This window comes from Dermochelys coriacea, chromosome 2, assembly GCF_009764565.3.
Source record: "Dermochelys coriacea isolate rDerCor1 chromosome 2, rDerCor1.pri.v4, whole genome shotgun sequence".
In the NCBI taxonomy this organism is placed as follows: Eukaryota; Metazoa; Chordata; order Testudines; family Dermochelyidae; genus Dermochelys; species Dermochelys coriacea.
The window spans coordinates 66,319,685-66,335,418 of NC_050069.1; the positions used below are offsets into that span (position 1 = coordinate 66,319,685).

General features: G+C 37.7%; 1 protein-coding gene across 3 annotated transcripts in view; it reads right to left on the bottom strand.

Annotated features, from left to right (window-relative positions):
- CHD7 (chromodomain helicase DNA binding protein 7) overlaps positions 1 to 15,734 on the bottom strand; it is a 185,641-nt gene that overhangs the window by 44,648 nt on the left and 125,259 nt on the right. For all 3 annotated transcript variants that reach the window (XM_038390351.2, XM_038390352.2, XM_043507817.1), the window contains 5 exons: positions 15,028 to 15,163; positions 8,772 to 8,909; positions 7,542 to 7,607; positions 1,996 to 2,051; positions 322 to 436 (listed from right to left, as the gene is read on the bottom strand). In XM_038390351.2, the coding sequence (XP_038246279.1) occupies positions 322 to 436; positions 1,996 to 2,051; positions 7,542 to 7,607; positions 8,772 to 8,909; positions 15,028 to 15,163 (511 nt within the window). The remainder of the gene's footprint in view (positions 1 to 321; positions 437 to 1,995; positions 2,052 to 7,541; positions 7,608 to 8,771; positions 8,910 to 15,027; positions 15,164 to 15,734) is intronic.

The following is a 15,734-nucleotide window of genomic DNA, read 5'->3' on the forward strand; positions in this document are numbered from 1 at the left end:
TTCCACATTAAACTGTGATGGGATCAAGTTATCTTAGAACAAATAAGCAATGGGAAGACCAAGTAACTTCCTGTTTATAAAAGTGAGCAATTAACCATTTACTAGTAAGAAACAGCAACTATAAACAGAAGCTGGATAACTTAATGTTCCTGAATTCGAAAGCCTCTGAATTTAGCTTAAGAATATTTTTACATTCTGATGAAAGCTAATTTTATATCAACCAGATGTTCAAAATCTTATGCACATATAAGGGACTTAAGCATTTATCAGAATATCCCTTAAAAAAAAATCGAACTCAAATAGTTATGAAAACAGCCATACCTCTGAGAGGAACTTGTTCTGACCCTGCTTTGCCTTAAACCGCTTAACCTTTTGCTGAATTCTCTTGTCTTTGTCCAACTGTTCTACAGATGCCCACTGACAATGAAGGTAAGAGCTAGAAGATGGAATAAAGAAAAACTTCTTCAAAGCAATCCCAGCCCAAATGTTTCCACTGCATACTCCTATTAGCTTTCCTGCATCTATTCCTCTCTTTAATTTCCCTGCAAACTTTTACTGGCAACTGAACAGGGTAGCACCATGTTATCTGGAATATCAGAACTATCTTTCATTAAAAGAATCACCTTTACTGGCAGCAACTGTATTTACTATCTAATAAAGGTATTGGTCAGAAACATCAGTATGGCTCATATATACATACCTCACACTTCTGGCCTTTGGCTTAATAGTGCTCAAGATAAATTTTATTGGGAACATTCAGAATATGTAACAAGACAAATGTACACACTATAAACTTCACTACTTATCGTTACATTCAAAAGTATAGTAGGATTAAAATGGTCTAAAAATACCTTTAAATCCATTGTGTTACACAGTGCATATCTCTAATGTACAGCTGTAATTAGAGGCCCTGTGCAAGCCAATTAGCACTAAAAGACAATTTTAATCATACTTTTGGGAATATTCAATAATCAATAGCTTAAGCCTTAACACATTTTCTTAAAGATGAAATGTTCCATTATCATAAACCTGCAATTAAAATTGGTTTTAAAATTTTGTTTTTAATTAATAAAAAAGTTCAATATCAAGTTATACAATTACTATCAAATCACACATCATAAGCATCGGTCACATGTGGTTAACACTACAATAAGAATTATAAATAGAACGAAACAAAAAACAGAATTTAAGCTATTGATCATGTCAAATCAATATGAAACAAAGGACAATAAAACTGGGTAGTTTAGCTGCTTATATTCTATAATCAGTATAGTTAAAAGGAAGTCAATCTGCAATTAACTGGAAATGCAAGTGAATTTCTATCAGATATTGAAATTTATTTTACCATTTTAATAGGTTAAGTTTCCCAATTCAGCCCCTTCTCTTTCTCCCTTCTCTAAAAAGGACTATAGTCCTCTGAACACTATAGTTCAGAGTCAAAAGTGATACAATATGCTTCCATTGCTAATACTAGACATTTCAGGAAACTTTAGCTGCCATCATGAAACTGTTGGAAATAAAATTCTATTTAGCAGTCTAATAAAATATCAGACATTTTGTTGAACACTTTGGGGGGGGGGGAGAGGGAGAAAGAAGAGGGAGGGAATGTAAAGGTTAATTATTTTTATGACCTTTCTAGTAAGTTAAGAAATTAAGGCTCCAATGCTGCAGTCAGATCTATGGAGGCCTAGGTGCCTGTCTGCCCAGATCTAACTGCAGAATCAGGGCCTCATTAAGCAAAAATCAAAGCGAGTTTGACCTTGCTCTTATAATGGTTTCATTTTAGATAGAAAACTTAAAATCATACAGATAAGAATGTATTCAGTCACCAAATCTAGCACCATGTCAATGCCAAAATGCCTATTATTTATTATTCGTTGTTTAAGGTGAGATCTTAATAGTGTGTCACTTTCTAAATACAATTTTGAACAAAATATTTGGAACCTGCTGATATTTTTAAGGAAAAAAGTAACAAAAAAGTTACAGCTTACTTACAAGTTTTTGTACTTTACATAGAATTCTTCTGTTTCCACTTCCTCTTCATTCTCCATCTATAACAAAATAAGATTTCAACTGTGTGTTGAACTACTAAATACCCCAATAGTTTTAACCATTCCCTCCAACTAAAGTACAGTATATTGTCCAAAGGTATTACTGATTAAAGTTTCAGAAAAGAGCGCACACGTGTACGTGTGTATATATGGGGGAGATGTATGAAGGGAAATGGAGAAAAGGATATGGGTAAGAAGTTTCCTCCATCAGCTTACTCAAGCACATATTACACTGCTTACTACAACTTCCAAGACATGAATCATTTTAACTCCTCCCTAACCACATGTAGCTTCATTCACAACAACCTCACCCCAAATCTGGCTTTCTGCCAAACCCACAGTGTTAAATAGAAGCCAAGCGTACCATTTTCTCAGGCAGCAGCCAATTAGCAACTGCACTCCTGAATACCATATGTATTATTTTTGGCCGGATCATGGCAACTTTACATTGTGGGTTTTGTAATGTTTTAAAATATACTTTTAAAGGGGGGTTTATGCCTCCATATAGTTAATAACACTAAACAAGAAGCCATATAAAACTAAGCCTTGTACTTCTGCTATAATTTTAGTCTATCACTGTTCATGGATTTAGTTTTACTCAATGGTGCAATTAAATTCACTCAGGCAAGATGTCTCACATACAGAGCAGCCAAATTAAATTAACACCAAAATACTACATTTAAGCAAGGCTGAATTTGTGATACAAACCAGCAAAGCCAAGGGCATTCAGTGTTAAGGATTGAGACTGTGCTTAACTCATCCCTGGTGCCAGAGTATGGGGGAAAACATGGCATGTAATTCAACATCGAAGTCTTATTCTTGAACTCTGCTATAGGGCACATTAAGGACAAATTTGAGGACCGCCTCAAATTTAGGCTTTTGTTTATTTTACAACATTAAGTTAAACAATTTTTGTTGTGTTAATATGTTTTAGAATGGTTACTGTCTATTACATAATATAACAATTTTCAAAACTGACGCAGCACACATAAGCAGGGATAGTTCTTGGGGATCTGTGAAAAGTATTATGTGCAGGACTACATACACCTACATTCCCTCCTATGCCTTGAATCCTCATCTCCACATATTCCACCCCTACCCTTAAACCGCCCCATTACAGAGGGAGAAAGGATGTGATGCCCTGAGACAAAGATGAGACTACTTATCTGCCAGTATTAAAAATATTTTGCTCACTAGATATTCTGTTCATTCATTCCATTGCTATTGACAGTAGCAATTGCTGCTCTCAAACTCTGTTCCAGCACACTCATGTTTCTACTCTTTGCAATAGCAACACTAGCTGCTCTCAGCTCTGTTCTAACATACTTGTGTTTCTACGCTTTGCTTCACCAAGTACTCCCTCTCTTAATATACCAGGGAGAAATTGATACCATCCTACTCCATGCTCCCTTTGCCCCCTTCTCAGGAAAGGGAGCAACACCACCCTCCATAGAGATCTCCATGCTGAGTTACATCAGGGGAGAGAAGGAAAGCTGTCTTTCCTCCAGCTTGATATCTCCAGTTTCTCCTAGCTCCTATGTAGAAAGGGATGAACAATTCCCAGTCTTAATTCTGCAGGAATAGGTTGCACAGCCACTCCATGAAGACACCTCCAAAAGAGGGAGTTTGAACACCGCCAAGGCTTTCCCACTCAAGACAACTAATGGTATGTGGAGATTTCTGAACTGGATATTTGTATTTGGAGGTCCTAACGTAATAGAAGTACAAACTCCAACTAGGAGTATTTTAGTAATCTGAATCTTGTCAGCATCTCTCTCTGATACCAACCATTTAGGAAAGTAGCTCCTAGTAAAAAATAAATAAATAAATAAATTCGGATTTAAATATCTTGATGATCATTTTAGTGTAAATAAAGTACAAGTTCTATGGCCTAATCTCTCTTTTTATTTTTAAATTGAAAAATTTAAATGCCAATACCATCTGAAAACTGATTGATGTGTATAACATCTATATAATTTTCAAGTTAGCAAACAGGTTTTTGTTTTTATTAATTTAGCATACTTCTGCTAGGGTTTAGCCTTATGAAAATGTCTCCACTCGATAAATTAATACCACAATGATTTACACTGAAAATGCTGACAGACTCTGTACTATTGTGGTACCAGAATGTGTTACTATATTTCCTAATAGAGAATTAAACTTATTTTGTGTGCAATACACACACTTTTCGTCAAACTGTATGTGTCTAAGTCACTCTTTAAAGCAAATACTTTAGAAACAAAACTCATGTTGAAAAACATTTAGAAGTAAGTTTTGGCTAGCACATTTACAGTAACCAAAAAGGAATAATCTTTTACAAAGTCCAAGAACTAATCTACTTGTTCTCTGTACATCTAAAAACCCCAAGGTTGACAATACATTGATGCAGCACAAGTTATGGAAAGCGGCTTAAGCATATTGTATAACTGCAGTCTAAAATATTCAATCATAAACTTTGTTGTAACTCAATAAAAATGGACTGATGTCAGACTAAGTAGAATGTTTGTATATTTCTCAGATAGTGATGGAGTCCGAAGATGATATCCATCCTGTTTGAGCAGCCATGGATACGCTAAGTAGGCCTGATTAGAGCTGGCTGAAACATTTTTGAGGAAATGTACTGTTTCATTGAAGCTGAAACATTTCACTGAGATGTATCTATTTCCATGAAACTTTTGTCAGGATGGTTTTTAGGTCTGTTGCGGGAAGGAAGCAAAGGAAAGGAGAGGACAAAGACTATAGCTGACTGAAAAGGGTACATGCCTGGGATGTGGTAGAACCAGGTTCAAGTCCCTGCTCTGCAGTACTAAGGGATAAAAAAATTCTTCTCAAAAACTGCCGTGAAACAGAGGTGTCATCCTCCAGTCAGCTCTAGCACTGATCATATACAGTTCTGGAACTAACTGGCAACTGTGTTAATAATCTTAACAGAGGATTGAATGATCTGGACTGAACTACACTCACAGTCCAGTGGCGATCCAGATCACTACTTCCTCCAGGAGAATGTTATAGCACACATTATTGGGATAAGCTTGCATTGTCACTGCCTGTACTTTACCCACTCTGTGGCAGTATTTGCAGATAGCTATTGAGACTTCTGAGGACTAGAAAAGAATGAGTAAATTCATAAACAGTTGAAAGTTAGATGAATGGTTAGAACAAGGAATGATGAAATTCACTATTGACAAATGCAAAGTAATACACACTTCAAAGAATAATTTCAACTATTGAAACACCACAGGATTCTAAACTATCCAGTTCAGAAAAGATTTTGGCATTGGCAGCTGGGTGAAAACATCTGCTCAGCATGCATTATTAGGCATATTTTCAATATATTCTTTCTATAAATCAATTGTATGCCTTCATTTTGAATATATTCGGTTCTTGTCAACCATCTCAAAGAAGATATAGCAGAAATAGGGGGCAGTGATCCCAGAATGGGTGACAAAATGATTACGGACATGGAACAGCTTCCATGTGAAAACAAACTGAAGTGACTGTTAGTTCAGAGGGGGGACATGTCAGAGGTATTAAAACAGTAAATTGGCTGTATAGCTAAATTGGCACTATTTCCCCCCTTATAACAAAGGCAAGGGAACATTCAATAAAACTAAATGACAGAAAATTTAAAAAACTGAAAATATTTTATCTATTTAAATGTTTATATCATGAAATGGTTTACATTTTGTTTTCTCTACATTTAAATAAAATTAATTTTAAGCCCAATGTTTTAGGCTCTTTACACAGAAATATTTTGCATCTAGCAATTCCAAAACCATACCCAGGATATTTTGGTGGAAATCAGTATAATTCAATGACAATAAAGCTGTTCAAAAGCAGTCTGATTATCTAATATTGTCCTTTGGTAGGACAAAATCTTTTGTTGCACCCCAATGAACCTTTTCTAGAGTTTATTTTGTGTACGGATCCTGATCACAGCTATTTTACTTTGATTACTAATCTAGCAACCATGGTTTTGATTATATCAGAGTGCAAAAGATTTAATAAATGCACAGTTGGGTACTTTAGATGTTAACATTTAACATCCTCAAATCCATTTTTGGTATAGGGAGTAGGGTTGAGATGGAGTAGAAAAGGGAGAGAGGATAGATTCCCCTCAAACCTGCAAATGCAATCCATAAAAACATTAAAGGAAGAGCTCAAAATAGAGCTTGCCTCCAGCAGAGCTTGCAATCAAAGACATGCAGACAGCCAACCAACCACTTCCCACAAACTGCAGCAAAATACACACTCCCCATGGGTAATCACACCTTTGCTTGCAGGGAAGAGGAAGAAGAGAAGAATAATTGGTGACAAACTGTCTTTACATTGGAGGCATTTATGAAGAGACCAGATTCTCCACTGTTGTCTAGAGGGCCATCAGGACAACTAATTACTGAGTTTAAGATTACAATAAATTTACCTGAAACAATAAGCCTGTGGGTTGAAATGCAAAACAGTTCTGAACCATGATAAAAAGTTAGAATTTTTGTGCTGTGACAACTGGAAGGCCAGGCCGTCAGTGAAATTCAATCAAAAATACTCATGACATGACATGACTTTAGATTTATAAAGCATTTGAAATACTAGTACAGCCAGGAGTAAGGTTTGAAAGTTAAAAAACCCTATGAAACCCCCACAAGAAGTGAGGCAAAGTCTTTTCCTCTCCTTTTGGAATACACTCTCCTAGGACATGTGAAAGTCTTTCAATTTAATCATGATGAACTTGAATATATTTAGGTGATGCATGTAAATTGAATTTCACACAAGCTACAGCATAAACAACGAGTAAGCAAGAGAATGTCTTGTAGAATTCAAAAATGTTTAGACCTTTGGTAAATGACGGTCCTCTTTGCACTTCCCACAGAGTAAGAAAATCCAGTAGTTTGGAATTAGCATGTTATTTTGCTGTACAGGTCAGCCAAGCTCTATTGAGGAACTCCTGCTCCTGCGTTCAGCAATATGATTGCGCAACAGACATATTGTGGCTAGGGGATTGGAGGAGAACCATGTTAACCCTTCCACCACCACAAACTGCAGTATTCAACATATTTCTGCAGATGGCCAGATGTGATCCTCTTGATCACATGTTGGTTCTGTTAATTGCATGGGGATATCCACTGTGAGAGGATTTGAAATGAAAAAAACCTGCCCATGATTCTACCACAAATGCAAAATATTAAAGACCTACGGTTCAGGAGAAGGATATCTCCTATCACGCCTCCGAAGCAGTAAGTAGTACTCCAGTATAAGTGAATGCATTTACAAAAAGTAAAAATTCTCGTTTGTACATGCACAGAAAAAAAAATAGGAAGGTCAATTACAAAGATTTTCTTGCGCACACACACACTTAAACAGCCTATATAATGGCACTTTTAAGGATCCCTGTCCGTTCACTAAAGCACCTATTTAATGGAAATATTTAAACTTTGAAAATGAAAAAACTAAATTGGGTATGGACATCTTTTGTTTATTAAAAACAATAATTACCTGTTTCTTGACTGAACGACTACTCATGATTTTTTCTACTACTGGACCTTCAGCATCAGCCGATTCCTGCAAAATGAATGTTGCACAATAGTTACAGAAGTAAGCAGAGTATTTTTGTTCTTCAGAAACTTTCTTCAGGAAGACATTCTTTAATAGTTTATCATAATCAGAGTTTAGTTGCAGGGAAAAAAAATTCTGATACATGGACTGTAGAACTCAATTGCATTTAATGCCTTTAAAATTAAATTTCCACCAGATTTAATCAGAAATATTTTTAATACAATAGGAAGCTGACTAAATTCTTTGTTGACATTCATTGGTGGGAATCACTCCAGCAGAAAGGCTAATCAGTGACACACTGCATGTGCCAGAGACGTGCGTGTGTTTTCTTCTTATGTAATTATGTGGCCAGTTACTTCTCCCATAAAGCTGAACATCCGCTCTGCTACCTAGATTCCCAAAGCCAAAGGACCTTGAAAAACCCCAGTTGGCAATGCACAGTAACAGTGTCCATATGATAGCTGTCAAAGATACGTTTGCCCCCACTATCAAAGCTGCAGGTAAACATACCCATGCCTCTTCTGTTAGGGGTATTTACAGGAGATCGCATAGGACATTTCACAGAGCTTAACATAGCACAAATTGCCAAATGAAGTACCAAAAAGCATGTATGCATTCACCAATGGCATGTCGGTTAGTTAAGTGAAGTAGTGATATGAAAGGAGCACTACAAAACAATAAGATTGTTATAGTCATTCGTGCATTATTACCCCTCATTTTATTCTACTATTTTATCCATCATTTACATTGCACAGAGAATAAAGTGTATCCTGCTGGGTACTACAAAGCAGTAATTTCATAAAGGGGTTCTTATGGTGCCTAGCAGCAGGAGACAAGCTTGAGTGGTTTATTAAAGTCATAGAAGCCAGACCACTGAATTCACAGAGGTAAATTCAGTCTCCTTGCAGTCTAGTTTTAGGCTTCTCCTTAGCAAAGACCATTATATTCCACTGAATTGCATCAAATTACATATTGTAGGCTTGCAAAAAAAAAAAAAAACCACAACCCAAATCATGAATGAATATAGCCTTTAAGAACCTAAACAACTAATTTCTTTTTGCTAACCTAAGATGAAAATCCCTTAGTAAAGAGGCAAACGCTTAAAATTTTAAATACCTAGGATGTTGTTACAACATTTCCAGTCCATCCGTGTTTGGAATATGAACTGACCTGTAGCTCTGACTGAGACGTATTTGAAGGGGAGTCTCTTCCTGCAGCATCCGCATCATCAGCCTCCTCATCTGAAATCTTGAACTCCAGGTCTTCCGTGTAACGTTTTCTCTTAACCTGCCTGCTGGATCGCCTTTTCTAAAAAGAGAAAATTGATATTCTTTGTAACAAACAAAAAGGTAGGGTACAGAATAAATACAAAAAAAGTATCTTTACAGTTTTCATACACTGTACTACTTTTTAAAAAGCAATTACAGCATTCTGGTAGTGACACTAAAATTAAAGTGGCATTTTCACTGTCAACTTTTTTAGTTGTTTGCAATTTTTGCAAAAGTTTAGACTAGAATTCCTCATGCTTGTTTCTGAATTGGAAGGATGTTTTATTTTATTTCTATTTTAATATTTAGCCGTTTATAGAACTCATAGGCAAAAAGGTGAATTTTCCTTAGTTTTGTTTTCGTAGTTTCAGACTTGGTATATTTGTAATTATGAATGAAGACAGTTGCACTCACTGAGGACCTCATCTTCATTATTTCATTGTGAACTGAGGGCCTCTACACTTTGCAGAATTAAGCCCCTTGTTTAAAGGTATTTTTTTTTAATCTCCAAATTTGAAAATAGTGGCTAGCGAACGTGTAGTACAATATTTAACTTAACTCCAGATAATATACTGAAGTTTTACTCTAGTCAATCATGCTTTTAGTAATTCCAGGGAGAGCTGGTAAAGACCCATATATTTAGGTTGCTTCACACCTTCTTTTATAAAAGATTCTTGAGAATCTCCAACATCTCCACTGTTAAAGCCAGACAAGGCCCGGAGGCTAGATATGCTTTCTGCTTGTCCCATGAAATTCTATTCCAGTTTTGCTGATACACAGACATTTAGGAAAAAATTCACTATTTCCCTTCTCACTTTCATCCCTCAGGAGAATTGCTGGTAGATGCCAAAACAACAACTGAATATGAACATTATAAGATAAGACCACACTGCTGCCAAAGAAGCAGTAGCAGCTCTCCCTGCAACCCCCTTCCAGTACTGGGAACACAGAGGAGCTGCTATGGTAGCCATAGTAGAATAGAAAGGGAACGCCAAGTAAAGTCCCTCCACTGACCTGGCACATCGGCACAACAGCACCCTCTGGGGGAAAAAGATAGGGTAAGGGAGCACCACACACACACACCCCTCCCACATGGAGACAGAGTTGGCCCAGCCTCCCTCAAACCACTCCCCTGACTCAGCAAATACTGTCAACAGCCTATTCCAGAGGTGGGCAAACTACGGCCCACAGGACCCTCTTGCCCAGTCCCTGAGCTCCTGGCCCTGGAGACTAGCCCCCAGCCCTCCCCTGCTGTTCCCCCTTTCCCGCAGCCTCAGCTCACTGCACTGCCGGCGCAATGCTCTGGGCAGCGGGGCTGCAAGGTCTTGCCGGGCAGCACAGCTGCAGAGGTGCGGCCTGACCTGGTGCTCTGGACGGCGCGGTGGCGTGGCTGGCTCCAACCGGGCGGCACAGCTGCCTGGTCTGGTGCTCTGGGCAGCATGGCTGTAGCACCACCCAGCACCATTGCTCCAGGCAGTGCAGTAAGGGGACAGGGAGGGTTAGACAGAGAGCAGGGGAGTTTGGGGTGGTGGTCAGGGGTGTGGTATGGGGTCAGGGGCAGTCAGAGGAAGGGGAACAGGGGGGTTGAATGGGGGGCCAGTCATGAGGGTGGGGTTTGATGGGGCAGCGAGGGGCAGTCAGGAGCTGGGGGTTAGGAGACAGGGAACGGGGGTGGATGGGCATGCCCATGCTGTCAGGGGGCAAGAAGCGGGGGAGGGGGTCAGATAGGGGGCAGGGCCACGCCTGGCTATTTGGGGAGGCACAGCCTCCCCTAACCAGCCTTCCATACAATTTCGGAAACCTGATGTGACCCTCTGGCCAAAAAGTTTGCCCACCCCAGCCCATTCTGTTCTTCAGGATAGCCCACTTCGCTTCTGCCAGGTAATGTAGTTAGTCCTGTGTCACTACTCTATGCCATAGTACTGAAAGTTCAGGGTTCATACCCTATGTGGGATGCATGAGGAGTTGTTACAGTTGTACAGAAGTTTCTCTCCCCTACACCTCTTGCTCTTTAAAAGAATATTGAGAAATTACATGCATCTAAAAAACAAATGTAAATATTTAGAATGTGGTCGAAACATTTCAATCACAAAGTCTAGGACACAAAAGATAGAAAATAGATTTACAGTTTTCAGTGCAATCTTAGTTGTTCTCTTGGACATGTGCATTATGAGAGAACATTTAGTTACATGGTCAGATACTGCGTTTGCTAGGGGACTACTGCCTCATTTAGCACACATGCTGGACATACAAGAGGGCAGAATTAAGATTGCAAGGACCAGCATAGGTGGTGTGCGAGTCTCTCATTTGGGGAGGCTAAGCCCAGGAGTGCTGGTAGCTCCCCTAGAAGTGGTGGGGCCTCCAGTGTCCAGACTGTTGCCAGGCCCCTGCCCACCCCTCCTCCCGAGACCGTGTCCACACTCCACGCTCCCCTGTGGCCATCCTTGCTGCCTCTTCCGCTCACAGTCCACCTCTTCCGAGGCCCCATCCGCTGCTCACTCCTCTCTGGTCCTCAGCCCTCCCACCTTTTTTTCTGCCGTAAGGGTGGAGCAGGAGGAAGGGAGGGGCTGAGCTGAGGCCAGGGCCACCATCTGGGCACTGGTGCCTCCCCTTCACACTTTTAGGGAGCTTCAGTACTCCTACTCCCAGGGTGCAAAGGGGGCTGGTCTCCAAAGGAAGGTGAGCTGCATCTGGCATCTGCCCCCCACATGGCCAGCCTCTTATTTTGGGGAGGCTTAACCTTCCCAAGCCTCTTGTATGTGCTGCCCATGAAGACAACCGTAGATCTGAGATTTAAGTTTTGAGTGTTTGACTTTGCAACCTAAATAATATGCTTGCATTAAGACAAGTTAATTCAAATATATGTTTGAGGAGAAGAGAGAGACTACAGGAAGTATCCTACAAATGCACACCTACTGCAGAATTTAAAAAATTATTTATTTTTTAACAATCACTAGTTAACCCCCATTTTCTGCAACAATCTTTCTCAACATTTTCAACTAATCGCTAGTCTGGCAAATTATACATTTCTAAAGCTAATATGATATTTTTGCAGTAGTTTTAAACAAAAGAGATCACAGTACCTGAATTAACACCTTTGATTCTTAGTAATGACAACCTGAACACTTCAATTTACTCTTCAATATTTATATTAGTTACTTTTTTCATTTTTCAGCTTGGTGATTGAAAAATCAAATTAATTACAATTTTGTTTGTAGTAATTTTCATTTTATGGTTTGTAGTGCTATAATGTTTAGTATGCAAACACTGAAAGAGAGTATTTATAAAAATAATAATGGTCTCTACTGGAATATAAGAAAACTAATAGAAATCTACCTTTTCACAATCCCTCAAGCACAATGCCTTCACACAATAAATACGAAGTTAAATGATAAAAAAAATTAGACTAAAATTATGATTGTACCATCTAACAAGCCACATAGCCTTCTATGTATGCCTCCTTCCCTTCTACCTGTCTCTTTTCTTTGTGTCATCTCATGAAACCAGTTCAGATTATAAGATCTTTGGGGTACAGACTGCTTTTACTTTGAAAAGCACCATGCACACCTACAGTACTAAATACAAATGTGTATGACTGGCTCAGTAGATATATAAATATGGATAGAAATGTATACATCTTTTGATCTGTATAGATGGAGCTAAAGATATTTATATTTGGATAGCTCTAGAAATATTTATATAGCTATATAAATATTTATATAAAAAAATACTACCCTCTGCTAGGTTTTCTTATGAAAATCTAAATTTTGGGTCAAGTCTGAGTTTACAGCATTTCTTTAGGCAAGATATTGCAACTATATAATTACATCTTGGAAGAAATAAGTTAGAGGAGCTCCCCTTAAACTGCAATATAAAGGCAATAGTTGGATATTTGAAAATATTTGCTACTACTTTTGGTGCCAAAATCTCCTCTTGTTTTTCCTTAATGAAAGGATGTTGAACAACTAAGGATAATCCTGCATTTTATGTTTATTTACATGGTTCGCTTCCTGTTTCCTGTAATGTCCACATCAGCCTTTTCAATTTTTATGTATTCTTGCCTGAATCTATGTGTGCATTTGTGTGCTTTCAATTTAACATTTTACTCATTGCTGTTTTATAGGCAGCAAGATGGATAGAGTTGCTCTTAGACTTTGAATAAAAACTACAGATCTATATTTAATTTTTCATTGTGGTAATACTTACAGATATGACATCACAACACTAGAATGTTACAGCATAGCAAAAATATTAAGACTATACATTTTCCTTCTAATTAAGGAGCATTATGTAACAATAGGAAAAACTACACATTTGTATCTAAGTCTTACTGAGGATTCAGTACTAAGAAGAGGAAAAAATTTCTATTTTTACATTTTAGCTTCATATTGTCTATAACCTAAATATGCATTCATAGGGGCTGGCACTAGGGAGGCTGGGGTTGCTGCCGCACCCCCCAGCTTGAAGTAGATTATATACAGGGTTTACAGTTTGGTTAAATAGCTCTCAGCACCCACACTATACAAATTGTTTCAGCATCCCTGTATGCATATGTAACTATTTGTATTAGTCTCTATAGATTGGTGATAAGGTAATGAAAGTTCTTATTAACAAGAATGTGTGTGAAGGAAAAAAGTAAAGTTTCTTCAGGAACATTAATTCTGAATGTCCTAATGTGTTTGACTATGTCCTTCCTTAATCACATATAAATACAAAAAACAAGCATTTCAAAAGTATAAAACTTTAAAAGCACAAATGAAAAATCAAATATTTAAGTGATATCTTATTACCAAATGATGAAAAAACAAACTGTTTTTCATTGAGAGAGAGAGAGAGAGAGAGAGATTTATATTAAACTATTAAAGTTCTTATGTCTGTCTCAGATTGGATTAGAAGGAAGTTTTTGTCCAATTAACACTCAAACTAACAATACCAACAGAATGCTGTTTAAGTTGATTTGCAAAAAACTAAACACTCTAGTCAAACATGCTTATTTACATCAGCAACATCCTGAATTCACCCATTAACCAGGCTAAGAGGAACACTGAACACAACTAAAAATTCATCCTTTAGATATTCTTAATGTCATGCTGCTTGTATCTGCTCTTCTGTTCCAGAATGCATTATTCTGAGATGTCATAGCTACTAAAGAGTGAAGAAAAAGAAAAGAAAAAGGGGGAGAGGGGGAAAAGAGGGACTGGACTGTGGGAAGCAGACAAATAGTGCTTTGGGGTGTTTCTATGTGTTTGCTTTTTGAACTAGTATAGTGTATACGTTTCTGAGTTTTATTATAATAAATTTTATAACCTTTATTGAAAAATGTGGTAAAAGGAAAGACTAATTGTGCCATGCACTAAAACGCCATCTCTTGCCAACCTCCTTCACAACATCTAGAAATGATCCATTGAACAGCAATGCCACAGAATGTAACATCTTTAACAGGCTCACAAGAGAGGAAAAAACAGTACATTTGTGACCTGTGTGCTGAACAACTCTCTGTGTGGTTACCTGAGCAATATCTGAATATCTCCACTAAATAAAATGAATGTTTTCATTTCCAAATTTTATTTAAAATAAGCGTGCGAGGATAACATGAGCAGAATACATCAGCAAATTCCTAAGGGAATTTAGCACTCCTGAAGTTTACAACTGACAGACCTACAGATGGAAGTCCTTTATTTATCCACAGGACAGGTATAATACAAGCAGTAGCAATAAAAGTTTCCCTACCCTGCTCTGTCATACTTTTTGCTTGTCCTAAAAGGGACCACCAAGAAGTTTAAATGCAAAAAAACAAAAATGCCAGCTAGGCTAGACCACATAAAGACTTCTAGTAATATATCTACACTAGAAAGGCCAGCATCAGAATACAATATAGTGACAGAGGGGAAAGAAAGTGAAACTCATTTGTATATATTCACAGATGACAAACCAATAAAGCCAAATTACAAACAAGAGTTCTTTTAACACACTATTCGCCACTGGGATCTCCGATTCTTACCTTGCTTGATATACTATTTCAGCCAACAAAGAAAATATCTTAAAAGCATCTCACTAATGGAATCATGGTTTATGTTTTACACACACACACACACACACACACACACACAGTTACCCAGTGCTAAATTAGGTTTTGAATGTCAAAATAATGGCATTACCTGAACACCTGGGTCATCTTCTTCTTCATGAGGAGATGGTGGTGGTGTTTTCTCTAAATCCGAGTTTTCAGAACCTTCCTTTCCCTTGTTGACCTTTTTCTTCACTGCACTAGTTTCCGAGTCTGGTTTCTTGTTACTAAAACAAATATCTTTGGTTAGTGATTGAGTGAGAAAAATTTAAATACTAATGTACTATTGTAATATGTTGAACTATGAAGGCATGTTTATCCCTAGTTATTTTGTTACTCTAATCACTTTGCCTTATTTTCAGGAGCTAAACAAGTCTTTAAAATATCATTGATCTCTGTTATTTTTATATACTTCCCTTTGACCTTTTTAGCATGACACCTTACTTTCCTTTGCCAAGGTCAAGCTGCTGATGTGGACTGCACTTAATGTTGGATGGATTGACTAGAATATTTGATAAGAGTCAAATGAGCGGCTAAAATGAAAACTGGACTTCCACTTCAATATCTTTGTGAATTCCGAATAGTTGAGCTCCATGATAAATCTGAGGAAAAGTAGAATGTATGATCACTATGTGCATTTTTCTTTAAATGCAAGTATGGAGAAGAATCAGCTAAGCAGAGCCATAGGAGAAATTTATCAAAATAGTGAACGTAATGAGCAAACCATCCTTTTTATTCTTTAGTTTCATTCTGTTTACAAGGAAACTGAGGCAGGACAGTTTTTATTTCAAGTCTCAG